Source organism: Rousettus aegyptiacus, unplaced genomic scaffold (assembly GCF_014176215.1).
Source record: "Rousettus aegyptiacus isolate mRouAeg1 unplaced genomic scaffold, mRouAeg1.p scaffold_m13_p_10, whole genome shotgun sequence".
Classification (NCBI taxonomy): Eukaryota; Metazoa; Chordata; class Mammalia; order Chiroptera; family Pteropodidae; genus Rousettus; species Rousettus aegyptiacus.
The window spans coordinates 2,875,907-2,903,289 of record NW_023416285.1 but is presented as its reverse complement, the minus strand read 5'-3'; the positions used below and the strand labels follow the sequence as shown (position 1 = coordinate 2,903,289).

The 27,383-nt window shown below is 58.2% G+C and overlaps 1 protein-coding gene across 2 annotated transcripts in view; it reads right to left on the bottom strand.

The window, feature by feature from the left end:
• PPP2R2C (protein phosphatase 2 regulatory subunit Bgamma) overlaps positions 1 to 27,383 on the bottom strand; it is an 84,452-nt gene that overhangs the window by 30,356 nt on the left and 26,713 nt on the right. For both annotated transcript variants that reach the window (XM_016161242.2, XM_016161243.2), the window contains exon 2: positions 1,559 to 1,656. In XM_016161242.2, the coding sequence (XP_016016728.1) occupies positions 1,559 to 1,656 (98 nt within the window). The remainder of the gene's footprint in view (positions 1 to 1,558; positions 1,657 to 27,383) is intronic.

Below are 27,383 nucleotides of genomic sequence, written 5' to 3'. Positions count from 1 at the left end.
GGAGCCCACAGAAGAGTGGGTACCTGTTTTTTTTCTTCTTTCATAACTGATATAACAGGAAATTTTTTTTATTGTGGAACTTTAAAGGCAAATGATTCAAAAAAAGAAAAAAAATCATGCAGGTTAAAAAGCTAGGTTGGGTGGCTAATTGCAAGAAGGATCATGTAAACCTCACACAAGCACAGTAGCTATCAAGCTTAGAGATGGAAAGCTGGCCTGTGTCTGAGGTGGCGAGTCCACCACAGGGACCACTCTCCCCAGGAGACAAAGCAAGTTCATACGACAATACGAAACCACAGCCAGAAGCATCTCCGCCTGGCGGCAACTCCAAGACACAGCCGAGCACAGTTTCACATCTTCTGCTCACTTTTAAGAAGTATCTGCTGCGATCGTTCTATGCCTGTCTATATCAAAGGTCAGAGGGACCAGAATTAGGGGGGGAAATTAAAGGAGAAAAATCCAAAATCGAGAAACTTGCATCTACTTATTTAATTTGGAGAGAAACGAAAAAAAAAAAAAGGCGTGGCTTCGCGGTCCCTGGCGGGAAGCGCCGGCCGGTCCTCCAGCCACAGGACTGGGCCGGGACGGTCCACTCCGGCCACCCGCTGTCCGCGTGTCCTTGTGAAGCTACTTCAAACCCTCTGAGCTCCGGTCTCCCCGCCTGCAAGGTGAGGAGGGCAATCGCAGCTAAGCGCACCCCTGGGGCTGGCGTGAGGGGGTGACGGGGTACGCACAGGTGGGGTCAGGCCTCAGGGACCCGCAGCTCTGGGGACGAAGCCCGCAAACTGGATCGCAGAAGGAAGATTCCACGCCTGCGCTCTTGGCTCCTTCCACGTCCTCCTCCCCTCCCCTCCCCTCCCCCTCCTCCTCCATCGGCGCAGAGTCCCAGCAGCCGTCCGATGCCGGGCAGCCCCTCTCGGAGGCCGGGTGCTGGGAGACAGACCACACGCAGGCTTACTTTCGACCCCCGGTCTTTGCTCATTAGCTGGATGGCTTCTCCAAGTGTCCTCCTCTGTAAAACGGGGTGTCGGTCCCCAGCCTCTGAGGTGGACAATGAGTGTAGCAAGGTGCCTGCACATAGTAGGTGCTCAACAAACGGGGGCTTTTTTATCATAAGGTTCAGAAATGGAACCCTTGGGCGGGTTGTTCCAGGCTGCCGCTCTCTCACCCAAGTTCTGCTGGACACAACAGTCCCAGGGCCGAGCAAAACCCCCCGCCCCAGCCCGAGGGCCGCCCCCGACCCCGGCTGCAGCCAGGATGGCGCCAGCTCGCCCAGGCAGACGGCGGGTGCACAGGAGGCCCACCCTGGGGCAGCAGCCGGCTCTGACTGCCCTGTCTGCTTCTCTGGGGTCCAGGACACAGCAAGCAAGCAACCAACATCTGCCGAGCGGACCCAGGGGACCCCCTCCCCGGCCCCCCTGGGCCCCACCCAGCACACCCTGCCCACCCAGCCCTGGATCCTGTGCGCAGGCAGGCAACTTTCTCCTAAGAGACCGCCCTGCCGGGATGCCTCGGGCACCCTGGGGGATAAAGGCCCCTGCCCCGGACCCTGACGCACCTCTGGCTCCCGCTGGAAGATGACGACCCGGCCGCCCTTGTCGCCCGTGGCCAGCAGCTCTCCCGTGTGGTTGAATTCCACAGTAGAGATGACATCGGCTGTGGGGGAGGGGAGACAGGAAGGCGCAGCTCGTTAGGACCCCAGAGGCCAGCCCCGCAGGGGCCCATGCCCTACAGGGGCCCCGCGCCCCTGGGCCGGCCACCATCGGGCAGCAGGAGTCCGTGGGGTTGGACCAGGGGTCGGGGCCACAGCCCTGATGGGGGCCACATGGTCCTCCCCACCCCCGCCACCCCCTCACCGCTGGCTGCAGGATGACCTATCCCTGGCGAGCTTTACTCTGTCTCCTTCCTTCCTCCTTCCCTTCCTTCCAGAAGCAGTTTGGGGGACGTTTCCTCCTGCACTGACTGGTGACTGGGGTGCATACCTGACACTTAGGGGCCACCAAGAGTAACGGCACCTCCCCATGGAAGGGGCCCCTGGCATCTTCACGTTCAGGGCCTGGTTCTGGGGCACAGAAATCTCTCACCCCGCTTCAGCACAGGGCACCCAGACACACCGCAGGTCTGACCGCGCCTCCCGGCTGCACCAGGGGGGGTGCTTACCTGGCCCCGCCCCCACTCTACCCTCCTTACAGCCCCCAGGTGATAGGTCACCTGAGTCAGGGGGGCTCTGCTCAAAACCCTCCACTGGTCCCCAGACGGAATCCTTTTTCCTCCCAAAACCTCTCCCCGCAGCAGCCCCCTCCCCCGTCCCAGGTGCCGGCTGAAGCCTGAGGCGCGTAGAGTCACCCTGACTCCTCCCCTCTCTCCCTCCCTGTCACCCTCACACCCCACATCTTGACCGGGCACCCTCCTGTGGCTCTCCTCTGTGGCTCTCCTCGGCTCTCCTCGCTTCCTCCCTGCCCCCAGCAGCCTCAAGGGGGCAGCGAGAGGGAGCGGGCTGGTGCCCCACCTGGCCTCAGAGTAAAGCAAAGGTCTCTAAAGCTCTTTGTGATCTCGGCCCAGAGGCGGACCGCATCTCCTGCACCTGCATGGGAAACGCAGCACAGCAGCCTGCCGCCACCTGACTCTGGGCTTGGTCGGGTGAGTTGCTCTGGCCTGCGGGACACCAGCAGGCAAGCCTCTGTCCCGCACCTCTGCCTCTGCCAGGAGAAGGACCTGCCCAGACTAGCCCGGGGGCTCTCAGGAGGAAGAGGAAGGACATGCGTAATAGAGCCAACCACCGCCCTGCCAAGCCGGCCCTGGGCAGAGCGCCCACGGCCCAAACAAGCCTAGATCAGTGACACTGGCGGATAAGGGACAAAACCTGTTCCTGGCTGAATGCCAGGGAGTCCCGAGTTTTGAACTCCGGGAAAGGCAGCCGACGCCCTCTCTCCCCAGCCTGTCTCCCTGCCGGCTGCCTTTTGTCTCAAGATCTGTTCCCTCAGCCTCATGTGGTTTTCCCACTTTTATTCAATAAATGCCTTTCTGCCCCCAGTCCGTGCCTGTCACAGGCAGCTCCTGACCTGCACGGGTCTGAGCCACAGGTGAATGCCAGCCTTGAGGGCGAAAGGAAAGAGGAGAAAGAAGGTAGGTTTGAATGACGGGCTGGACGGACCGATCAAGAGAAAAGCACATTTCATTACACTTCAAAAGACAGAATACGACAAGGAAAGCAGCTCTTTGGGAAATGATCACTGAGTGTGGAACTGGAAACGGGGTCACTGTCGCCCGACACGGTCCCTCCATGAGGCAGCCCGTCCTGGCCCAGGGACACGGGAAAGCCACAAGCCGGAGCCACAGCCAGCAGCGCCGAGGTTCCCTGCCCCGGTTCGCTCTAGTTTCCACCAGCGCGCCCCCAGGGGGAGAGAGCAGGACATAACATTGTATATACGATGTTCTTAATTACATAGGCCAGTGATCACAGCCGCATCAAACAGCAAGCAAACTGGGCAGAGGGAAAAGACAATTTTCCATCATGTTAGCAGAGGTTGTTTTAAGGTGGTTGAAATAAAATATTCTTCCTTCTTTTTCTACTTGTCTATGCTTTCTAGATTGTTCTGTAATGAATGTATACTTTTATAGTTCTACGGAGATAGAATGGATGTACAAAAATGCACGTATGTAATACATACGATTTGATGCGTTTGGACCTATGCATAATTTATATTATTTTTATGATGAAGAAATAACAATGCCATTAAATTTAAATGGCAACGTAACCATTGGTACCCAGAGCGAACGTGGTCCATAAATGCGGGGCGGTTACCACAGTAACAGACACTAACGACTGCAGGCAATTTACAGTTTATGTGTCAGTTTCCTACACGCCGCCTCCTCTGACCCTCACGCCAGCCCCTGGAGGAGGCGCGACTGTGACTCCGACTGGCAGCTGAGGCAATGAAGGTCCCGCCTGGCGATATCCGCCTGAGCTGTTCGTGGACAAGTCAGAAGTCCAGGCCGTCAGTGCCTCAGCTGTGTGGCCTCGGGTCAGTCCCGCCAACTTCTCCGAGGCTCTGTGTGTCATCCACACATGGCCGAAGTCGAGTCTACCCAGGATTAGAAGCTCGATGGAGGCGGCGGAGGCGAGCGGGTCTGGAGGGAGGGCGGGCCACGACTCTGATGCATGATCGGTCACCAACGTGCACGGAACGGGAAGCGGACGCTCTTTCCCGTCTTCGATTCTGGTCTCTGCAGGATCGCAGTGGCCGGCCCGGAAAGCAGCGTGACGGACCCGAGACTGAACCTCGCCGCGTAGCCTCGGGGGTCCTGACCACCAGCCCCTCCGGCCCCATCCTGCAAACACTCACACAACAACTGCAGGACCTCAGGCCAGCGCACTGCTCCCTCAGGAGCTGGAGGGGTGGACGACACCGATTCGCGGTCACAGGAAGTGTCTTCTAGGGTTCACCTTAGGAAAGTTACCTCCCTGAGAGCTCCCCAAGCGACCAGCCCAGTGACAGGTCCATGGCGGGAGCTGGAGCCAGAGAGGGGAAGCCAAAGATAGGGCCGTGGGTTGAACCGTGTACCCCAAAATATACTTTGAAGTTCCAGCCCCCAATACCTGTGACTCGGACCCTATTTAGAAATAGATCTTTGCAGATGATCAAGCTAAAATATGGTCATCCTAGAACCCAGTGGGCCCTAAATCCAATGACCAGTGTCCGGAAGACACAGGCGCACGCAGACACACAGGGAGAAGGCCACGTGACCACGGAGGCAGACGGTGGAGAGATGCGCCTGCAAGCCACGCAAAGTCGGGGGTTGCCGGCCACCGCCGGAGGTCGCGAGACGCCCACAAAGGTTGTCACCTGGAGCCTTTGGAGGGAGCACGGCCCCAGGGACACCTCGATCTCAGACTTCCAGACTGCAGACCTGTGAGAGGATAAATCCGCGCTGTTTTAAGCCCCTGGGTTTGTGGTGATTCGTTCCGGCTGCCCTGACCAGTGCGGAGGGAGAACGCAGCTATCACGGGAGGCACCAGCCCTGGAGGGCTGAACCCCTGCTGGTGCCCCACGGTGGAGGGTCAGCCCTTGGATCTCAAAGATGCCCACTGTGATTGTCGCCAAAGGGAAGGTATTCCAGTTACTGGCTGTGTGACCTCTCCCAAATCACTCACCCTCTCTAAGCCCCGTCTCATCGATGAAATGGGAATTGTCATCCCTGCCTGGCCAGCGGTCCCCAGGACTTACATGATGGTCTGTGGACTGGAAGGTTCCCTGGAAACTCTGGCAGAGACCAGCGAAGGCGGGGGTTGGGGGGTCGGGGGTCAGGGGTTAAGGTGTGCCAGCACGACTCCCGCACTGTGGCCCATCACCCCCCGTCACTGTAAGTGCTGTCAACACCATTAATGACCCATCCCACATCGGAGCTCACAGCTGAGAGGGGGCCCTCGGAGACCCCGGCTCGGTCCTTCTGGCCGGGCTGTCGTATTTCATTAGTATCGTCGGAGGCATCGGGGCTGATGAGGACGGAGGTAAGAGAGGAGAGGGTCTGCCTGCTGCTGTACGAAGGCTTGGTGACCGGACGGAGGTGGGGTGTGCCCCACACTGGCCTGCGACGCGGCGAGCCAGTTTAACCAGCATCTTCTCGGGCTCATGTGGGCAGAGTATCCCCTGGGAACTGAGACGAGGGAGGCCAGCAAGCCCTCAAGGGCACTCCAAGTGCAGAGGGACACACATAAGGGACGTAGAACTGGCTGGGGAAGTGACAACTTCAGGATGGGGAGGGCCTGCTGGGGACAGTAACACAGGATTGGGGTTCTGGGGAGCGAGGAAGGGTGACCAACTTGGACGTGGATGGCCCCAGTCAGCGGCTTCTGCATCCACATCCTGCACAAGACCGGCAGCCCTGCCCACCCAGACACAGAGCCCAAAGCCTGTCGTCTGCCCGTGACCCGCCTGTGCCCCGCTCTGGCCAACAGAACATGGAGGAAGTGAGAGGGTGCCGGCTCCAAGCCTCGGCCGCCAGAGGCCTGAGCGGCTGCTCCCTGCCGGACCCCTGCCCTGCCGTGGAAACAATGCCACGCTGGCCTGCGGGAGGGCGAAGACCACGCGCCACAGAGACCAGCTGAGGCCGCCCTCGGCCAGCAAAGCCCAGTGGAGACAGCTTCCCGACCCACAACTGCGGCACACGTGTGCACGAGCCCAGCCAGCATGCGAGGAAACCCCCGGCGGACCCTGCATCACGCACGAGCAAGAGTAGACGCTGTCGACCGAAGCCGCCGAGCTTGGGGCGGCGCGGAGCGGGTGCAGGGCAGAGCCGCCTCGCAGCACCGTTAGCGCCAAGCACGGCCGGCCCACCCCGCTCGGCTCGGCAGGTGCCCGGTTTCTGCAGGTGGGGAAGCCACTTAAAAAGACTTTCCTGATGAGAGGAAGCTCGTAGGCTGCAGCCTAGGTTTTCGGCCGGGCACACTCCGCTCCCCGACACACGCGAGGCGCCTCGTCCACACTGTGACGGCAGAGCTGCCCCATCACCGTCCACCCTCAGGTCTCAGCTCAAGTGCCACTTCCCCAGAGAAGTGACCAAGTCCTCCACGCCAACACCTAGTTCCTTTGTTTGTATCACAGCTCCTCATGTCAGGCCTGTGACAGACAGCCCCGGGGACAGGGACGGTGTGAGGCGGCAAGGGGACCGAGGCCCTGAAACCAGCAGACTCTGGCTCGAGGCCCAGGTTGTGTGTCCTGGAGCAAGTCCCAGCTCCCCGAGACTCAGCGTCCTCAGCTGTAAAATAGGGACAGTCTCACGGAGCTCACGCGGGCTGTGGGGAGGACGGGGTTAACATACACAACAGGGTGCTAATATGGGGCCCCTCTCGCCTGGGCGTCAGCAGAGGCACCTAAGAAGGGGTCAGGATGGAGAGCAGAGGGGAACCTGGGCGGTGCGGGGCCGAGGCCGGCCCGGGACTTCCGGACGCCTTGGACCAGAACAGGTTACGGTAACAGTCGGCCCTCTGGGTACTTCCTGTGCGTTGCTTGCATCCAATATATACTTTGGTGGGTTTTGGTGTGTTCAGTGGGTTATCCAACCATCACTACTATCTAATTCTATACGTCCCCATCACCCCAAAAAGAAACCCTACACCTGTCAGCAGTCACTCCCCGCCCCCCGCCGGTAACCTCCCGTCTGCTTCCTGTCTCTGGATTTGCCTCTTCTGGGCATTTCACGTAAGTGGAGTCACACGACCTGCGGCTTTGTGTGCCTGGCTGCTTTCCCCCAACCTGTCCTCGAGGCCCCCACGTCGCTGTGGGGGCGCTCCGGCCCTTCTCACAGCTGAGTGAGGTCCCAGTGGGACCACAAGGGTTTTCAGGACAGGTCCCGCCCCCTTCAAGCGGGAACACAGACCCCAGAAGAGGGCTCGAAGCGGGTCGGGAGCCTATGGCTGGCGCTGGGCCCCCAGCCCGTGGTTGAGCCAGCTGTGCCGGGGGCTGCAACAGGAACCAAAGCGAGCGGGGATCAGCACTTTCCCTCCAGGGGGTGCTCCACGCGGGGCAGGGTGCAAGGGAGGCCAGGGCCATGGCTGCCAGCTCCTCCCTGCCAGGCCAGACGGGCCCCTGCCGAGTAGCTGCTGGCCTGGCGGCGAAGAGGCAGATGGGCTTGAGGACAGTGGACAGATTGGGCAGCTGTGGATTTATTTGCCTGTGGTCAGCAGGACCCGGTCAGGCTGCTGGGTTTGATTCTAGGCCAGGTCGGATTGTGCTCACAGTACAGTTGACACCCCAGATGGGACTTCAGCATGGCCCTCCAGGCGCCACCCCTCAATCAGACCCCCGTGGGTCCTCGAAGTGGCCAGGTGGCCCGAAGCCAGCAGCTGGCCTTGAGACAGAGTCAAGGTGAAGGGGACCGAGAGAAGACCACCTACTTCCTGCCTCTTCTCCTGCAGCACAAGCTCCTGAAAGTGCCCCCGGCAGAGTACCTGGGCATGTTCCTGCACGTGAGGGTACCCAGGTCCCGCTCAGACCCCCGGGTCAGAACCACTGGCGCCTGGAATCTGCGGCTGACGGTCTTTGGGGTGTGCTGAGGCCTGAGGGCCGCCGGGGCTGGGAGTGACAGCGCCCCTGCCACGGCCGCCCGGTTCTCAGCAAGTTACAGTCTCTGAGCCTCAGTTTCCAGATTTCTAAAGTGAGCGTAACGCTATCATCTCAGAGCTGGTCATAAGGATTTAACGAGGCAACACATATCAAAGCGCTTGGCAGCAAGGACCTGCTCAAAAATCGTCAGCCGCAATCAGTACTAGGTGATGAGGAGGAGGAAGAAGATGACACAGACCAAATCCCAGAATTAGCTGCATTTTGAAAGAAAGTGGGGGAGAGCAGGAATGAACGCACCAGAGAAAGACAGAGAGAGGGTTCGAGATGTGCTGACTTTGCCGGCGGGAGACCTGGCTTTGACTCCCGCCCTGTACCTGCCGTCGTTTCCCGCTCTGAGCCTCAGTTTCCCCATCTGTATAATGGTGACGAGAAGAGCTGCCCGGCTGGAGGGCCCTGCAAGCTGTAATGTGCTGTCCCGTGTCAGGACGAGGAGCCCCGGGGAGGAGCAGGAGGGAGGCCTGAGCCTCAGCCATACTGATCGCCTGAGGCTGGTTCAGCCGGCCTGGATGGGCGTCTGTCCTGCCCATGCCCGGGCCCGCGGGCCGCATCTTCTGCTCAGGCCGCGCCGAATGGTCCGAAGTCAAGAGCAGCTTTCGGGGCTCGCCAGGCCTGTGTCTGCTCTAGCAGTGTGGGGACACGGGCTCAGGCGCTGAGCGGTGTGCCGAGGCCGTGGTTGGCAAGGCTGGCCGAGCCCTCTGTCAGCCTCTCCGGCCTCTGCCTGGGCCCAGGTCATTGTCACCTCTCTCCTGGAAGACCGCGCCGCCTCCTCACTGAGTTTCTTGCCTTTGTCCTGGCCCTGTTTACCCAGAGGCCAGGGGGACTTTTCTGAAACTGAACCTTCATCACGTCATGACTCTCCCCAAGGCCTTCTGTGGCTCCCCAATGCCCCTGCTAGCCCCGCCCCAACACGGCCCCCACCCTTTAGCCAGCACAGACTGTTTGCATTTCCCCAAATGGGGCCATTTAGATCTTCAACAAGTACTTACTGAGCACCTACTAAGTGCCAGACCCTATGCCTGGCAACAGGAATTCAGAGGTGAACAAACAGGCACTGTGCAGCCCCCACAGACCAGCTGCCCAGAGGCGGAGAGTGCCATGAACAGACTAAGACCAGCTGTGCGCGTTTCCTCATGGAGTCAGGCTCCGCCCCCGCCTCAGCCAGGCTCCGCCCCTGCCTCAGCCTGGCCCCGCCCCCGCCTCAGCCAGGCTCCGCCCCCGCCTCAGCCAGGCCCCGCCCCCGCCTCAGCCAGGCTCCGCCCCCACCTCAGCCAGGCTCCGCCCCGCGTCTCAGCCAGGCTCCGCCCCCCGCCTCAGCCAGGCTCCGCCCCCGCCTCAGCCAGGCTCCGCCCCCGCCTCAGCCAGGCTCCGTCCCCCGCCTTCCTCGTGGAAAGGCCCCGGGGCCCCCCTCTGGGTGACAGTCTGGTAGAAGATGACAACTCGGGGGTGACACGGGGTGACACGGGGTATTGGCCGTGTCTGGGACAGCCCCACAAGAGGGGCTGGACCAGCAGTGACAGCCCCATCGCCGGGGCTGCCCCGAGGCGGGCCGCGGCAAGGGCTGGACCTGGCGGGCAGACTCGCCGGCTCCCCCCGGCTCTGCTCTGGCCGTGGACCGTCTGCTGCTCCACCTCTGGGGCTCAGTTCCCTCATCTGTGACGTGCGCGTGACCGTGCCTGGGAACCGGGACGCCGCCGGCTCAGGCGGGCCCAGCACGCAACTGCCCGTGGGACCCGCCCCACTAGGGAAGCTCCTCCGGCCACCGGGCGCCCTGCCTTGCTTGCCCACAGGGCACGTTAACCCTCCCGGCAGCCCGAGCAGTGCGTGGCGGTCTGCCATTTCCACGTGGGGAAACCAAGGCTCCAGGTGTCACCGAGCTGGGCTTCCGGTCGGGAGCGCGCGGCTTCTCTACGCTGGTCGGACCCCCGGGCCTGGGCTCCTGGCAGTTGGAAGTGCGGTGGGGCCAGCGCGGGTCTCTTCACTGCAGGACGGCAGTGAGCCTCCATGGAGAGTCACGGCCCGCCTGGTGCCTGGTGTCCTGGGCCCCAAACTCACCAACCCCGCTTCCTACGCAGGATCCCTGTGCCGTAGAAAGATGGACCAACCGAGGCACCCCCAGGCAGGGCTGGCGGGCCGGCCGCTGGGGCACCCTCCCCTGCCCACTCTGCCGCGCCTTCTTGGGCTTCTTTCCCAGTTTTTCCTGGAGGCACAAACTTCCAGCCAAGTGCCTTATTCAGCAACTGTGAGTGGAGGACAACAGTCCAGGCCAGCGTGGTGGTCACCACTTCACACCTATGACCTCACTCAACGGCGTGCAACCTTCAGAAGTGCCGTCACTCGCCTGTCCGATGTGGGAAAACGTGCTCTGCGTCGCCCGGACTCGGCCGATGGCGAGGGCGTGGTTTCACGAAGCAGCCGCACCAGTGGACGCGCCGGACGCTGCTTGAGCAAGGCGCCCGTGAGCGCTGCGAGGGGCCGCAGACCGCCTCCCCCGCCCGCGCGTCTGTTTCGGACATCTCTGGGCCTGGTCGTCTGGGAAGGTGTTGGATGCCTGGCTATGCTGGTGCTCACCGCGATCCTGATCCCAGACAGTTCACGGATGAAGAAGGTGCGACTCTTTGGCCTCCCAGACACCAAGGCCAAGGCCAAGGCCTGGAACAGCCGCCCGGGGCTCAGCACAAGGCAGCACCCTGAACTCCGGCGCACCCTGGTCCGAGACCCCCCGTGAGCCAAGGTCCCCGCTCTGCTCTGCAGGATCTGCCGGCCGGACGGACCCGCTATCATGACTTTACCCAAGTGGTTCCTGGGGCCACCATCATGGAGAGGTGACTACAGAGCAGCTAAAAAGCACCCCGCAAAGGAACTCACAGAGCAAAGTCACGAGCCAGTCACAACCTCAAACAGCAGAATCCAGCAGGGGGGAACCGCCCACCTGGATACCGGCATGGGGGACAACGGTGCTGGGGAGGGTGTTGGGGATGATGACATTGATGGCTGTCACTTAAATACCTACTGTGTGCCAGACATGGTGCTAGACGCTGACGTGCATCAGACCGTAGAGCAGAACAGCCCTCCAGAGGACCCGGGTTCGAGCACTGGCGCCGTCACTCACCAGCTGTGTTACTTGGGCCGGTTACTCAACCTCTCTGTGCCTTGGCGTCCTCGCCTGTCCAGGGAGTTAATGATACGGCAGGAATCGAGTGCCTCGGGGGGCTGCCGTGAAGATCCGCGGTGACACACGGGACATCGCCCGGGGTGCGGCCTCTGCTGCTCTCCTCATCTCCTCGGGTCCACCCAGCACCCGGGGGGCGAGAGAACCCACACTGGGAGGCGGCAGGGCCCGTCCGGGGGCCTGCAGCAGCTACGCCGGGCTCCGCGCCCACGCCTGCCTGACCTCAGCCCCTGCACCTCCGCTCTCCACAGGAGCTGTCCCTGTCACCACATCGGAAGGAAGCCCCTCGCTGCTATTTGAGACTCGAGACGGAAAGTATGTTGCGATAGTGACGGGGCCTTGGCCTTGACGCTTCCCGGTTCCGCGTCCTCCGCGTCTTCGGCAAAACCGGCACAGTGCCGCCTGCCCTTTCGTCCCTCCCTTCCTGCTTTCCTTTCTCTCCTTTTCCTTTCCTCCCTCCTTCCACTTCAGCAGACATGCTCCGTGCCTCCACACGAGGCCAGGCGTGAATCAGACACAGACGCCCCTGCCCTAGGAGCCCCTAGTCCTGCGGGGGAGTTGGGGGTGTAAGTGAGCATCACACGGTGTGGCCAGTGCTTCAGTGGAGGGCGACGTGGTGACTGCTGGGGCCCAGCCATGGGATCGGGGATGGCGGGGGGGATAGCTTCCTGGGGGAGAAGGCGCAGAAGCTGAGCCCTGAAAGGCCAGTATGAGCAGAAACTCTGCTGGCGGGGAGGCATTCCAGGTGGGAAGGAGCGTGCATGCGCAGGGCTGGAGCACCTGTCCCGGGCAGGACAGCGGCAGAGCAGAGAGAGGCAGACGGGGGCCAAGAGGGCCCGAATGACGCCCTGAGGAAGACCCCGCAGTCAGGGAAACGCATGTGTCTTCCTGCCGTCTCATGAATAACACCTTCCAGGACCAGCTGCTAAACCAGGAGGCAGAGAAGCGTGAACCTACGGAGGCCCCCAAGGCCCAAAGGAGCCACTGCGGACTAATTATAGCCACAGAACAGTCAGAGAACTTCAATTATCGCTCTCGGCAGGAAGGCGTCCTATCCTGCATCTGCGGAGGTGATTCAGCCCCAACTTATTAAGAAGGGGGGGGGCCCAGGGCAGCTCGTCTCCCTTAAAGGGGTGGGCTGCTCCTCTGAGGGGTCGGAGCCTCAGAGACGGGGTTCTGGATGGGGACAGCCACAGGAAATGGTTCGGAGACGAAAACAATAAAAGCAACTCTCACCCTCTTCTTCTGCTTTTACCCCCACCCCACCCCGCCTCAGTGTTTTCCTTGATGTAAAAAAAAACAGGACAGAAATAAAATCGCACTTATATCGCAACTCTGTTCCCAAGTGTGTGAAGTGTATGACACCGTAGGCCGAGGCGAAGCCGTGGCCGGGCGGGGCTTCCTGGAAGTCATCCGGGCCGTCGCTCAGGGAGCTCGCTGATGCCCTCTCTGAGCTCGAACCTGTTCCTCTGCGTGAATAGTCCTGGGGGTTAAGAGACAACCACCTCTAAGTCGAGGGGCCACACGCTGCCATTCCACCCCCATCACTGTCACAGGGAAAGGACCCCTTGGGTGGGGGCTTAGGGGCCCAGGTCCCTCCCAAGCTGCCACCACCCGGCTGTTGGACCTCGCCTCTGGTGCCTGGCCTCTCAGGGTCTCAGTGTGCTCATCTGGAAAGTGGGCAGTGGTGGCTGGATTGAGAAATCAGAAATTCTGCAACTTCACAATGTCCCAGTGTACCCAAGACACAATCCTTTTTTAGTATAATATCCCAAATATTATATGGGATATACTTATCCTTAAAAAAAAAAAAACTTTCGTTTTCTGAAATCAGATTTAATTTGGGCAACCTATCTTTTTGTTTGCTAAATCTGGCAACCCGATCAGGCACGCAACTTATTCTAAATGGACTAAGCAGTGATTCTAACAGGGTGGGAGGAGGGAGGGGAAGGGAGAGGAGGGGGAGATTCGGGGTGGGAGAGGAAGGATGCGCCTCCCAGCACAGTCTCTCCAGATCAATCCCCTCTGCCTGAGACTCGCTGAGCCGGGAAAAGCAGCTCCCACAATTTCTGAGTGCTGACTGCAGCTCTTGGGGCGCAGCTACTATGACATTAGTCTCCCCATTTCACGGATGAGGAAACCAAGTGAGAAGGGTTAGAGGAATTGCCCAAGGTCAGAGAGTCCAAGAAGAAGAGCTGGCTCAGGGCGCCCCACGGCCCTTCTTCCCTCCCCCACCTCGGCCTGGCTGCCTGCCACCTCTGTGCGTTCAGAGCAGGGAGTGGAGCCCTGGAGACAGGCTCTTAGCGGACCGACACTCAACAGTGGTCTGAACAAATGAATGGATGAATAAATGAATGAACAAATGAACAGGAGGAATGAAGGAATGCCACAGAGAAGATAAGCCTTCTCTTCAAGCTCAAAGACAGAAGGAAGATCCCCAATTTAATGACAGGAAAGGGAAGGGACCCCAAGGGCGACCTCACGCTAGCAATAACACAAACATTTTCATTACTGTTTATGGCTTCCTGGGCTCATTAGTGAACCCCCAGGCTCCTGGGGGTGAGTGGTTGGGGGAGGGGCTGGGCCTGTTCCCAGGACACATGGGCGGTTCCAGGTCTGGGAGCAGCCTGACTTGAATCCAGATGCTGACATGAAAACATCAAGAAAACCTCACCTGCAAACCCAAACTGGTGCCATCCTGATCATTTAAAAGAAGGATGAGCACACAACGCCAGCCACGAACAAGCATGACCGCGGTGATGCGGGAACTCATAAAGAAAGGTTGTTGTCATCAAAACCCATTTGGTGACTTATAGAGTCAGCTCAGTTCTTTGTTATGTATCCTGGCAGGAGTCTCTTTTTCCCTTAGTTTATCTATCATCATTCTCATTAATAATATAGAGGTCTATGATATGTATATAAATATATAATCATGATCATTACAATTGCAATGATGAAATTTAGCATTGATGAGTGCTGAGCCTGGCCCTATTCAGAGCACATTACAAGTACCACCATATTTACTTTGAATGATTTAAGACATTCTTGCCTTTCTGTTGTCTTTCAGTTTGCCTTCCTGAATGCATCTGTCACACGTGTTATCAAATTAACTCGTGTCCAGTCCAGGCCCAAGTGATGTAAACCCCAGGAGATGTGGACCAGCACTTCCCATTACACTGAGAAATGACGCTGAGCATTAGTCTGCCTTTCATAACCCATTATTACTGTATGCATTTCATAGCTCGGGCAAATAAAACGCTGTCTCATCCTCCTCACGTATCCATTCTTACTGTCAAACCACTCATGGTTCGCTGTGGCGGGCTGAGTGGTGACCTTGCAAAAGATGTATCCACATTCTAATCTCCAGAACCTGTAAATGTGACCTTATTCGTAAAGAAGGTCTTTGCACGTATAATTAAGGAACTCGAGATAAGATTATTCTGGATATTCCAAACGGACCCTAAATTCAGGGACAAATTTCCTTGTAAGGGACACACGGAGCAGAGACAACACTGAGGAGGAGACAATGTGACAAGGCAGGCAGAAAATAGAGCAATGCAGCCGTAAGCCAAGTAATGCGAGCAGCCATCAGAAGGCAGAAGCAGCCAGAAAGATGCTTCTGCAGGGGCCGCAGCGGGAACACAGCGCTCCCTCACCTGGGTTCCGGACTCCTGGCCTGCAGAGCTATAAGGAAATTAATTTCTGTTGTTTTAAGCCACCGAGTTTGTGGCAATATGTTCACGGCAGTCCCAGAAAACGAACACACTCACTAATCAAAATTAAAGGCTGATGATGGCCTACTCAGCCTGGTCAACAAAGACCCAGAGAAAACAGGACACAGTGGGTCAGGACAAATGGACTTAATCCTCCAAAACGCCAGCAGATTTTATGAGCATTTGTTGCTGGAAACCCAACATTTTGAGGTCAAGAACTCTCAAACAATGGACCGAAAAGTCCTTCAACTATTTAACAATAATCAAAAGTGAGTAAAAATACATTCAAAAGGATATAAAGCAAAGTCATCATTCAGAGCTGCCCTGCCCAGTACAGAGGCCAGCAGCCACACATGGCCACTGCACTCTTGAAATACAGCTAGGCTGAACAGAGATGCGCTGTAAACATAAAACATACCAGACCTCAAAATTTCGTGTGAAAAACAGAACGCAAACTAACTCATTAATAATTTCAGTATTGATTATGTTATTTTTAAATACATAAATTAATTATTAAAATTAATTACACCTATTATTTTTACTTATGCAATGTTTTGCAATTACTTATACGATTACTTATGCATGTGACTTTTTACTTGTGCAATGGAAAATTTAAAAGGACACATGAGGCTCTCATTACATTTCTATTGCTCAGCGTCAATTTAGAGAATGCTGAAAATTGGATGATTATCGGGAATTAGAAAATTGTGTGTGCTATTTGGTTGGTTTTTTAAAAAATTGCAATGGTAGAAGAGACTAGGATCCCAAAAGGATGCAAAAACCTGCAAAAGGAGTCAAATGTTAGATAAACTGATAAACTAATAGTGGCCTGACTTACTGCCCCAGGCCAGCTGCATCCGTGTTGGGCACATGACCACACCCCCGGGCTGCCCTCAGTTGATTGGACCAAGTGGCAGACAAGCCCCACTAGAGGCAACCAATCACGAGGCTGCTCAGAGAGCTGAGCCAATCACATTCCTCTCCAGAGGGTGGGGCTGTGGGCAGTAGTAGGTGGTGAATTCGGGAAGGAGGATGCAGGGCAGGTAACCATGATCATTACAGCGGTGCTTGTTAACCAATCAGATTCCTTGACCCCGCCCCCTAGAAGGCGGAGCTGGGGCCTGGGACTCATCGTTTTAAACAAGTTGCTGGGTGTGTTGGCTACTCCATGAGAAACCCCAAAAGCAAAGGTTGCAGAGGTCTGTGGGTCGAGGGGAGGATGGGGCATGGGAAGCAGAGCGGGGCTGGCTGCCTTGGCTCCTCCAGTTCAGGGAGTCAGAGCCAGCCAGGGACATCACCTTCTCAAAGGCCCCGAGGATCCCAGGGGGCCCTCACCACAAAGCCCCCATCCAGTGTGGCCTCAGTGAGCTTCCTGGGAAATCGGCCGCGGGGTGCCAGGCGCTCCCGCACTGGCTTGGAGCAGATGGACCTGGCACTCCCTTCCTGTCTTTGGTTTGGTATCTGTTTGATGAAAGCTCCGTTTTCACCACCTGAAGCCATCTCTGGTTTCAGAGTTTAAGGAAATCTCTCAAGAAGCAGAGTTTATAGAGAGGAGCCAGCCTGGTGTCACCATCTAAACCTGGCATGTGTCCCTCAGATGCCCTTAATTAAACAGAGGGCCCATAAACAGAGAGCCCAGCTCCAGACCACTAGCGAGCTGGCAGGAGGTGAACGTGGCTGCTCAGAACTGGGCTTCTGAGCCTCAGGGCCACTCTCCGTGGGGCCCACAGGCAGGAGCCGGCCTGGCCACCTCACCGCGCTAATGAAGTTCCATGTAAGCTGTAATTACACCAGCTCCGTGCGCGGTGCTGGGAGCAGGCTGGGTGCACTCACTCTCACAGGGCCCAACGAAGCGTCCCGTGTTCTACAACCCGTGCCTTGTGATTCAATTAGCCCTCCGCTATGGGTGAAAGAGGAGGCCCCAGCCCGACTCGGGGAGCAGCAGCGGCGTGATAATGGAGGCGTGCACTAGAAGAAGTCCCAAGTGGCAGAGGAGGGTCATGCACCGGCTGGCGGGGCCTGGGTCTGAGTTTAGATTTGGATGGAAGATAAAATAGCAAAAAGATATGGGGGGGCAGGGGGGGCCTAGCAGGTAGCGTGTACCATGTGGGGCATGGACGTGTCTGCCATGCGAAGGCAGTGGCCACCGAGGGGGCTGTCCTGCCTGGTGCGTGGACAGGGCCTGGTTGAATGGAAGGCAGCTGGACAGACGGAAGGAGACAGGGCTCTGCCACTCACCACCTGAGCGACTCTGGGCAAGTCACCCTTTTCTAGGTACATGTACGCAGGGTTCGAGTCCTTCACGTACACTGGTTGTCTGATTATCACTTGCTTCATTTGGTTCTCGCAACAGCCCTGTGGAGCAGGCACTATTATCACCCCCACTGTAATGATGAGGAGACTGAGGGTCAGAGAGGACAAGTGAGGAGTCCACGGTCACACAGGAAGTGGCGGGGCCAGCCGGGCCGTGCACGCTCCACACCAGGAGGCCCACGACACCCACCTCACAGCGCCGGGGTGAATGTTAGCACTGGCAGCACGATGTTGTGGCCGAGGGCCTGGCACACGGCAAGGAGGAGCCCCTTCCAGCCCTCCTCCCCTCATCCCTCGAACGCCCTGCACGGATGACGCTCCCCCCTAAACGACCACACTCCTGCAAGTTCTCGCACTTGTGTCTGCCCTCTTCCCGGACGCTCTAACGTCCCGGTGCCCTGCCACTCACCTTGGCTAACGTAATCCTTTCTTAAAGACTTCCTGCTATTTCCCCCAAAAATAAGCAGAGTGAACGTGCACACGTACTCACACTCACACACACGCGCGCGCGCACACACACACCAGCTGAAGCTGAATCCCCTGTTTATTCAGCTACTTGGGGTCAAAGCCAGGGCCTTCAGACCTGAGGCCTTGCCCAACTTTATCGCTGGTGAAGCATTACTGGTGACCTCGGCACAACCCATCTCAGCCCAAAATTAGACTTGCCGGGGGATGCTGCTGGGCACACATCTGCGAGGCCCCGGATGCTTGTCTCGGTTTGGCCCCGGAGCCAGGACCCGACCCCGCTGGGTGTAAAGACCCCAACTGCCTTCTCAGCCTATGCACAGGCGCGCGCCTTGTTTCCAGAGATAACGATGGCGAAAGCTAACTCAGGTCTCCACTGCCGGCTAGTGAAGGACCTGAATGTTTATATTTAGACATCCAACAACCCTCCTGTTGGCAGGTGGAGAAACTGAGGCCCTCAGAAGCAGAGTGACTGGCCCAAGATCACAGCTAATGCGTAACAGCTGAGGTTCCCGCCCAGGACCAGCCCGCTCCCAGCCCGCCCACCGGCTGAAGCCCCGCCCACTCCATCCCCGCCTCCCCCAGCCTGGGCCCCGCATTGCTTCCTTACGCTCCCTCCGTCAGAATCAGAGTCCTCATTGGTGGCCGCGCACGGTCAATGCCATGTTGCCACTCAGCGGCCACAAACAAATCAGTGAGGCCCAAATCGGTGGAACTGTGCTCTGCCCAGCAAGATAAACTGTGTGTGTGCACGTGTGCACGCACGTGTACAGTGTGTTTTAATAGATAAATAATAAGAATTCAAAGGAACAAAATACTGCCTCGTGTTTCGGCTCCTGGCTGGAGCGAGAACTGGCTTCAGCGGGTGCGTGGCTCGGGTGCAGACAGGGCAGGCGGAGCATTTATTCGGAAGCGCCCTGCGTTATTTTCTCCCCCTGCAGAGCTGAGCTAGGTGTGCACGTGCTGTGTCCGCACACAAGGTGGGGACGCCTCCCCATCGGCAGACGGCTCTGCTCCCCACTGGGGTGAGGGCGGGAGGCGTGGGGGAGCTCCAGGCCACGTCCCTCTCAGCCCCCAAGGAAGGCTACAGGCGTTAATATCGCCCATCATTCGGAAAGAGCACCTTACAGTTCACACAGAGAGCCCGTGTCCAACCCTCATCTCGCCGCTTCCAAGAGCCTTGCGAGGTGGCAGGCGCTGCCCCCGCTGTACGGATGGGGAAACTGAGGCTCAGAGCAGCAGTCGTCAGGCCACCGCGTGCCCAGGTTCCAGGCACACAACCACCCCACAGCGGGGAGTCCCCTACTTTACAGAGGAGGAAACTGAGGTTCAGAGAAGCCCTACAACTTGACAAAGTCACACAGTTGCCAAGAAGGGGAGCCGGAGTCCACACCCAGGTCTGATGTCACTTCCCAGAGAAAATGCCGCAGCCAGCTCAGCAGCACGGCCTGTGCACTCTGTCATCTCGATGCCCACTCTGTCATGCTCCTCTGGGAACGCCCTCCCCAGCCTCGGCCCAGCTTAGCACTCAGCGCCACGGCACAGCCTTGCCTACCGCAGCCACAGCCGGAGCGTTCCCAGCCAGCAGACCAGCTGCTCTCCCCAGGATGAAGCAGGGGGTCGGGGGCTGGCTGAGCCCGGCACCCCGTCCAGGCTTCCCCTTCGCTCTCCCCACGCCCCCTCCCTATCCTCTGCTCCAGTCACCCTGACCCACTGGCCAGGCCTCGGCTGCCAACGTGCCCTCTGGCTGCACAGATGCCGAGTGGCTGAGCCGGGCTCTGAATCCAGACCTTTCTGTTTCTCATGATTTTGGCTCCCACCACTGGACCACACTGTCGCCACCTCCAAGGATGGCTGGAGGCATCTAGCAGGATTGGGGACAGGGGGAGGCACTTCTTCCAGACTCCTGCTGCGTCCTCCCACCAGGAGGCAAGTCACTCGCCTGTGTTCACTCTAGGGCTCTCGCCTCCTTGGGAGGAAGGCTGACTCACTCCAGCCCCACCCCCAGAGTCCAGAGGTGGGCAGGTGGGCGAACACATTCTTGGCCTCAGTATCAGAAGCCACTTTGGCCATCAGCCCTAAGCGAGGTCCTCCAGTGTCCCCGGCATGGTACCTGAAGGATACTCTGCTTCCCTGTGCTGCCTCCTTTGGCTAACGTCACGATGACCCCGTGGAGATTTTCACCGGCTCCTCCGGGTCACACTAATTAAGGGTGCAGCCCTTCCTCCCAACTCCACTGCCTGTTGACCCTGGCTTCCCCTTGGCCCGGGGAGTCTTCTGCTGAGAAGTGCCTCCCTTCTGGGGCTCCTGGTCCCTCCTCTTGGTGACCTCGGTTTGCCCTCCAGGATTATACCCATCCCCGCCTACCCCCCAGGGTGCTGAGAAGGAGCTCTGGGCTCCTAGAATCCCAGGGGCCACCTGACTGGGGCCGTTTCCAGGGCCCAGCCTGCCCGGCTCCCTCTGGACTCGGCTCCGGCTTCTGGGTAAACACATTCTCCTGCAGAGGCTCTGGGGTGGGGATGGGGGGGCAGGGATCCCAGTCCATGGCCTCTGCCTTGCACAACAATTCAAAGATGCCTCCTGGTCAAAGGCAGTCAAGCAGGCCTTCCTGGGAAAGATCCTGATAAAGGCCAGAGAAGTGACTAAGGACATGATCCACATGGTGTGTGCGTACCGGGGTGGGGACGGCAGGGGACGGCAGGGGACGAGGGTGAAGGAAGCAGCCACCAGGGAGGTGCTCGGAGGGCTCGCCAAGCCTCGAGGGGCAGCTGTCCCGGCAGATTTCCGCCAATGATCTCAGATGATGGGGGCTTTCCTTAGACCTGGCCGACGTGGCCTGACCGTCCACAGCTGGGACAGTGCCTTGAGCCAGCAGTGACTGGAGCGGGAGGAGGGGGCAGAAGGACCAGGCTGGGGTCTCTGTTCTTGCCCGATGGCCTCAGGCAAGTCACCTCCTTCGCTGAGCCTCTGTTTCCTCACCTGTGAATCGGGGTGACCATAGCAACCCTGGATGATGCCAGGATGGGAAAGACCCCAGGGACAGGGGCCAGGAACTCGCTCTGGAGGCAGGGAAGGCTTGACAAAAATGCGAGCCACCGAGCAACGGAGCTGTCTCTAGGAGCAAGCATCTCTGTGGCAGGTGCCTGCTGCGGTGCCCACGTCACCCGCCCTCAGGACGGGCCTGTCGGGGAGCACGTGCCGGGCCCTGCCGGAGAGGAGGCTGGAGCCCAGCAAGGTCGAGGCACTCACTCGGGGCCATGCAGCTGCCCAGCGGCAAAGCCGGAATTCAGGCGCAGGTGGGCCTGGCTCCGAACGCCGTGCTCCCGGCGGCTGCCAGAGGTCATCTCTCTAGGACACAGCCTGGGCCCCAGCACTTCCTCCACGCTCAGGCCGGGCGGGGCTCAAAGCGTCCCGCCGGCCTGGATGCCCGTCAGACACACTGCACTTTGGCTGACTCTCCTGCCCCTGTCATCAGACACTGCACAGAGATGACTCAGCAGAGCGCCTGCCCTCCCAAAGGGACAACGGCACCACGGGAGTCGCTGCTAAGACACGGGGAACTCGGAGAAGTACCTCACCCAGAGAGGACTGCCAGAAGCATCCTTCGTCCTTCAAACGAATCTCCCCCGGGCCCCCCGCCCCTGTGCCAGGCCCCGTGCCCAGCTCTGGGGACCGAAGTGTGAACGAGGCAGCCGGGCCGGGCCTGGAGACAGGGAGGCACGTGCCCGCCTGGCACTGTCTCTCGTGGCCTTCACCTGGGAAAACCAGGCACTACTCCCTCTGACAGGTGAGGACAGTGATGCCTGGGGGCTCCGGACCCTCCCCCCTTCGTCAGTCCATGGCCCGCAGGCGGAATCCGTGCCCCTTGTCCTGATGATGGGCGATGCGTGTGGCATGCGTGTGGCGGGGGCTCCTTCTAGGCGGGATCAGAGCCTCGAGTCCAGGAGCCAGCAGCCCCGGCCCGCAGGCAAATCCAGCCCGAGATCAAGCAAGCTCTTTGCATTTTTAAAGGGTTGTAAAACAAACAAGACAGCAACAAAGTTAAGAAAAATACGCAACAGGTGTGTATTTGAGGCCTGTGAAGTCTCAAATAGTTGCTATCTGGCCGTTGGCAGAAAACGTGTCACTTGGCTCCAGCCCAACGCCTCACTTCGCAGAGGAAGAAAAACGGAGTCAGGAAGTTAGGGGCCCCTCTCCCCGTAAACAGAGAGGCTCAAAACGACAGCAATGAATTTTCTCTCTGCTCTGGAGGCCAGAAGTCCAGGGTCAAGGTCTCGGCGGGGCAGCTCCCGCCGGAGGCTCCGGGGGTATCCGTTCCGCGTCTCTCTCCTGGCTTCTGAGGGTGGCCAGCAATCCCCGCCATGCCTCGGTCTGCAGGCAAGTCACTCCATCTCCGCCTCTGTCTTCACGTGACACTCTCCCTTGTGTCCGAGTCCCTCCTCTTCTTACAAGGACGCCAGTCACTGGATTTAGGGCCCACCCTAGTCACCATGCCCTCATCTGAAGCAATTACATCTGCAAAGGCCCTATTTCCAACAAGGTCACATTCTGAGGTTCTGGGTAGACATTAATTTGGGGGACACTATCCAACGCACTACAGTGTGGAGCCCCCGATTCTTTTCCACCGTTAATGCTGCCTCCTCCGGAGCACTGTGTTATCAAGGGTGTGGACACTCTCCCTCTCTCACACACACATAGTCAAAGTCGGGGTCTCAGCAGGGCGGCTCCCTCTGGGGGCTCCGAGGGTGGGCCCACCTTCCGTCTCTGGAGTCCCACTGCGTCCCACACACACACGCGACAGGCGGGCAGGACTTCCCACGGACGGGTCACGCACATGGCCGTGGCAAGCGGCCTGCTCCTTGCCCAGCCCCACTGCCGCCGTCTGCTTCCCTGAGAATGAACCCCGGCGACAAGGGGGACAGGGAGCTCCGCCGCCGTGACTGTCGGCCGAGCAGCAGCGAGCTCTCGCGGGCCCACCTGGGGTTGGGCGCCGCCCTCGGCTTGCAGGTGGCCTCCCTCCCCACATCCTCGCCGTCTTCCTCCTGCGCATGTCTGTGCCCTAACCTCTTAGGGACAGCAGCCACACTGGACCAGGGCCCACCGCAGCGACCTCGTGTGACCTTGACCACCTGTTTAAAGGCCCAGTCTCCAAATGCGGTCACATGGTGAGGTGCTGGGAGCGAGGCCTTCAACATGCATATTCGGGAGGGATACGGTTCAATTCATGCAGCCGCACGCGCTAAGTCTCTGGCACACAGTAGGATCTCCATAAGTGCCACACCTGCCTCGCTGGGGTTTTTAAAATGACAACTACCACTGGCCGAGTGCCGGCGTCGTCTCTAGTCCAGGCAGCAACCCAGTGAGATGGGTTCGTCACCCTGTCCCAGGGCCTGCCAGACATGTGGTGTGGGCTGAATGTCCGTGGCCCCCAAATCCATGTGTTGAAGCCTCGACCCGCAACAGGACGGTGCTGGGGCTGGAGCTGGCCGAGACGGCGGGGAGGGCGTCTGTTGGCAGATGGGTACGCACGGACACCCCAGAATCGACATGCGAGCATGTCTCGGGGCTCTGCAGCTCGGGGCTCAGCAAGTTCAGGTCGGGCTGGGGTGGACTGGCCCACTCCCCAGCGGCGGGCTCTGCCTCACCGGTGGCCCCGACCCCTGCATCTAATCGAGGAGCCAGCAGGCGCCTGGCCATTGCTGAGGCGCCCACAGGGCCGCGGCTCAGTCCTGGGCACCAGCTGAGTCTCTCTGCCCAGCCTGAGAGTGTCACACGAAATTAACCAACGCAGTGGGCAAACTCTCTTTACAAAGGGCCAGGAAGTCAACAGGTAAGGTTTACGGGCCACGGGGCCTCAGTTGCAGCTCCTCGGCTCTGCCACTTGTAGGGCAAAAGCAGTCCCAGATAATACATAGGTGAACAGGTATGGCTGTGCTTCGATAAAACTTTATTTATAAAAACAGGCAGTGAGTGGGCTTGATTTGGCCCACAGTCCGTAGCGTCCGCCTCTTGTTCTATACCCAGCAGAAGGAGTTTTAATTTCTGACCATGTCGTTGCCTTTTTCTAACTTGTACACAACATTTTTGGTTTCATTTCTAAGCTTATTTTTCACACCCCTTAAAAAACTAATGTATAGCTCAAATGAGATAATCAATAAGCGGTCAGCAGTGACTGTCAGGCCTTCTTATGGCAGAAAGACGATAATGAAGATCGAAAGCCTCACTAGGGTATACTTCGATTTCAGAATGCGAAGAAGGAAAAAATCAAAGACATCAACAACAAACTGTAAAAGGAAACCCCCCAAAAAGCAGCCCGGTATGATACGATAGATCCCAGCTCTGTCGATGGGAATCATAACGCCGCCGGCGGTTACCACCAGCACGAGCCGTCTCGGCGGCAGTTCTGACTGTTGCTCTAAATTAAACACTCTGCAGAATACAGCGCGCTGCTCCGTCTTGCTTCTCGGGCTCTGTAATCAGAAAACTCTGACAAGGATGGAAAGCTGAATTTACGGCCTGTCTCATACTGTTTAACCAGCTCCTTGAAGCCGTATTATATGCTAACACCACAGACATCGATTCTTGATCGAGCGGAGTTTGCCGTCAGGGGATAAACAGATGCCCAGTCACGTCCAAGAGGAAAGGGTCTGAGAGCACAGGCTGGCCCCAGAGAAGCAGGGCGTGCGGCCGGCTGGACCCCTATGGCGTCCGAGAAGGCCCGAGAGCCCTCTCAGGAGGTGGCACGCTCCACCGGGCTCCGCCTGCAATGAGGATGCTGAGGCAGAGAGGCGAAGTGCCTGGCCCAAGGTCACACGCCACCCCCGCAGGTACCTCGCCCCCACCTGAATGCTCCAGTTTCATAGCCTTAGAATGCTGCCCAGGGCCTAACTGGTCATACCACCTTGTATCTGGGCCAAGATCAAATCTGGGGACGGGAACTTCTCTTGAAGACGTGGCCCAACGAATCCATTTTCTTTTCCATGACCACCTGCATTTTCCCTGAGGCCAAAATCAATGAGAGGTGCCACACTGGTCCTTCATGTGTGGGTGTGGTGCTTCCCGCTGCCACCTGCACCCTGACCCCGCTCAACACCCCGGAGGTCATCCACCATGATCACCCAGATTTCTCCGGAGGAGGAAGCCAAGGCCAGGGAGGAGAAGCAAGCTGCCCGCGGTCGCCAAAGTCCACTCTCCTCCCACCCCACCTCTACCGCAGTGCGTCAGTGAAATGCCACCGGGGCCACGGTCCCGGCAGAGGGAGGTGACACCTCCCCACACACACACCGCTCGGGGCGCCGGTGAGAACTGGCTTTCGGAGTCTCGGTGAGAGGAAAGGGCCAAAGCCAGAGGTTCCGACGATGACAGGGAACCCCCGCGCGGCCCCGTGCAGGCAGGCACACCGCAGCGGGGGCCGTGGGCCGGAATGCAGTGTCCTTGATTTGTTTGGTGAGAGAATCCAGCCAACTTTGCCGTCTACTCGCTGCTTCCTTCGCCAAGTTATAGCTTTGCAGATACTCAGTTTTTTTAACGTAAAATTAGAAGAGGGAGACTTCACGGCCCCGGCCACTGGCCTCGCTTTGAGAAGCACGGCCTGAGGGGCACCCACTCGGGGGCGGGGGCTCCCCGAGGAGATTCCCGGTGACAGGGCCTGTCTGTGTTTCAACCCCTGGGGATCAGCATAGCCTAGGAAAGAGGAAGAGGAAGTGGAGGAGGGCAGGCTGGAAGGCGGTGGCCAGCAAAGGTTTGACAACCTCCCAACCGCAGCATCTGCCAAAACCCATGGTATAAATACTCCTGCCGTGGCCGGTTTCAAACTACCTACACCGTAAGTACCCGCTCACGAAACTAAACCTTCGGCTGAGCCAGCGCGGGCCACCCCAGACGCCACCGGATGAGCCCGCAGCCCAAGACACAACGAGGCCCGGCCACAGGGGCCTGCAGACAACGGCCCAGGGCCCTGAAGGCCCCCGGGTTAGGCCACCACCCACGTCACCTTGATAACCCTGCCCCAAACAAGCCTGCCTCCCTGAGGGGACAGAGAGCAAAGCCTCTGCAGGTGGGATTGCCTCGAGACCTTGGTCCTTCATTCAAGGCATTCTGTGTAGCTAAAATTTTCGTCTGCTTTGTGGCAACTTTTTTCTCATGCCTGTTCTTCACCTGTCACTTCTGGGTGTTTTAGAGTAACATGGTTTGTACCGATTATTACTCTTTATTGATCATTATTATTATTATCTTTGCATGAGGCGGGTTCCTCCTCAGCCATCAATTTATTCAAGATTCATGTGCAAAGAGTGAGACAGTTCTTGTGACACAGGTGTGAGTGAGGGTCAGTTCCTTCAGCCTTGACTCTTTCCTGGGCGAAGCTCAGAGGCCTCAGGCCTGCACCCCACACAGAGGCTCCTCCCTCCGCCCCGCCTCCCCAGGAGACCACCCCTGGGAAATGTGGTCTGTCCACGTGAGAGCGTGGTCAGGCCAGACTTCTCGCTTTGTATGAAACTAGGTCTGATGGACGAATGGATCGAGAAAACATGATGTTATGCGATGGAATATTATTCAGCCATAAAGAAAGGAGAAAGTCCTGCCATTTGCTGCAACATGAACAAACTTTGAGGGCGTTAGGCTAAGAGACATGAGTCGGACACGGAAAGACAAATACTGTACGGTCTCACTTATACGTGGGATCCTTAAAAACATGAGCTCATAGATACAGAGAACAGATCGGTGGTCACCAGAGGTGGGGGTGGGGCGGGTGAAATGGGGGAAGGGGGTGAAAAGGCACAGTGTCCAGTTAGACAACAGGCGAGCCCCGGGCGGGAATGCACAGCGAGGCGGCTGTAAGGAACAATACTGTATCATGCATTTGAAAGGTACTAAGAGAGTAGACCCTAAAAGTTTTCTCCACACACACAAAAATTTGTAACTATGTATGGTTATGATTAACTAGACATATTGTGATTACAATATATACAAATATCGAATCGTTATGTTGTACATCTGAAACTAATATTATATGTCAATTATGCCTCAATTAAAAAAAAATCTAACTCTGGGAAGGCTCCCAGGGCAACACCCATTCCTGCTGCCCCCTAAAAGGGACCATGGGGCTCGTCTTCCACATGGCCACACAGGGCGCAGAGAACTCCGCGCCCCGGGCTCTGTCTGCCCTCTGCAGCCTGGCCGTCCGTCAACCTCTGGAGTCTCCTGCCCCCGACCTCTCCTGAACGTCCCTTCCCCACAAACGAGGTTCCATCACAGAAGACATTCGCATTTCTGTTTGTTCCATTTGTTGCTTTGGGGTCATTTCCAAAAGGAGAAAAGGGAAACGCTATCTTTCCTTTTCAAACTGGAATTCCCTGGGCGAGGTTTTGAACTCGGGTGATTCTGGCTCCAAGTCCAGAATGCTTCCCCTGCCCTCCAGTGACCCACAGATGTAGGCCGGGGGTCAGCACACGTTTTTCTTGCAATGGACCAGACCAGACAGTAAATATATTCGGCTTCGCAGGCCTCACTGTGCCTGTCACAACCCTGCTGCTGTAGCCAGAAAGTGTCCACAGTCAATCACTGAGCAAACGGTGCGGCCGCGCTCCACCCAGACAC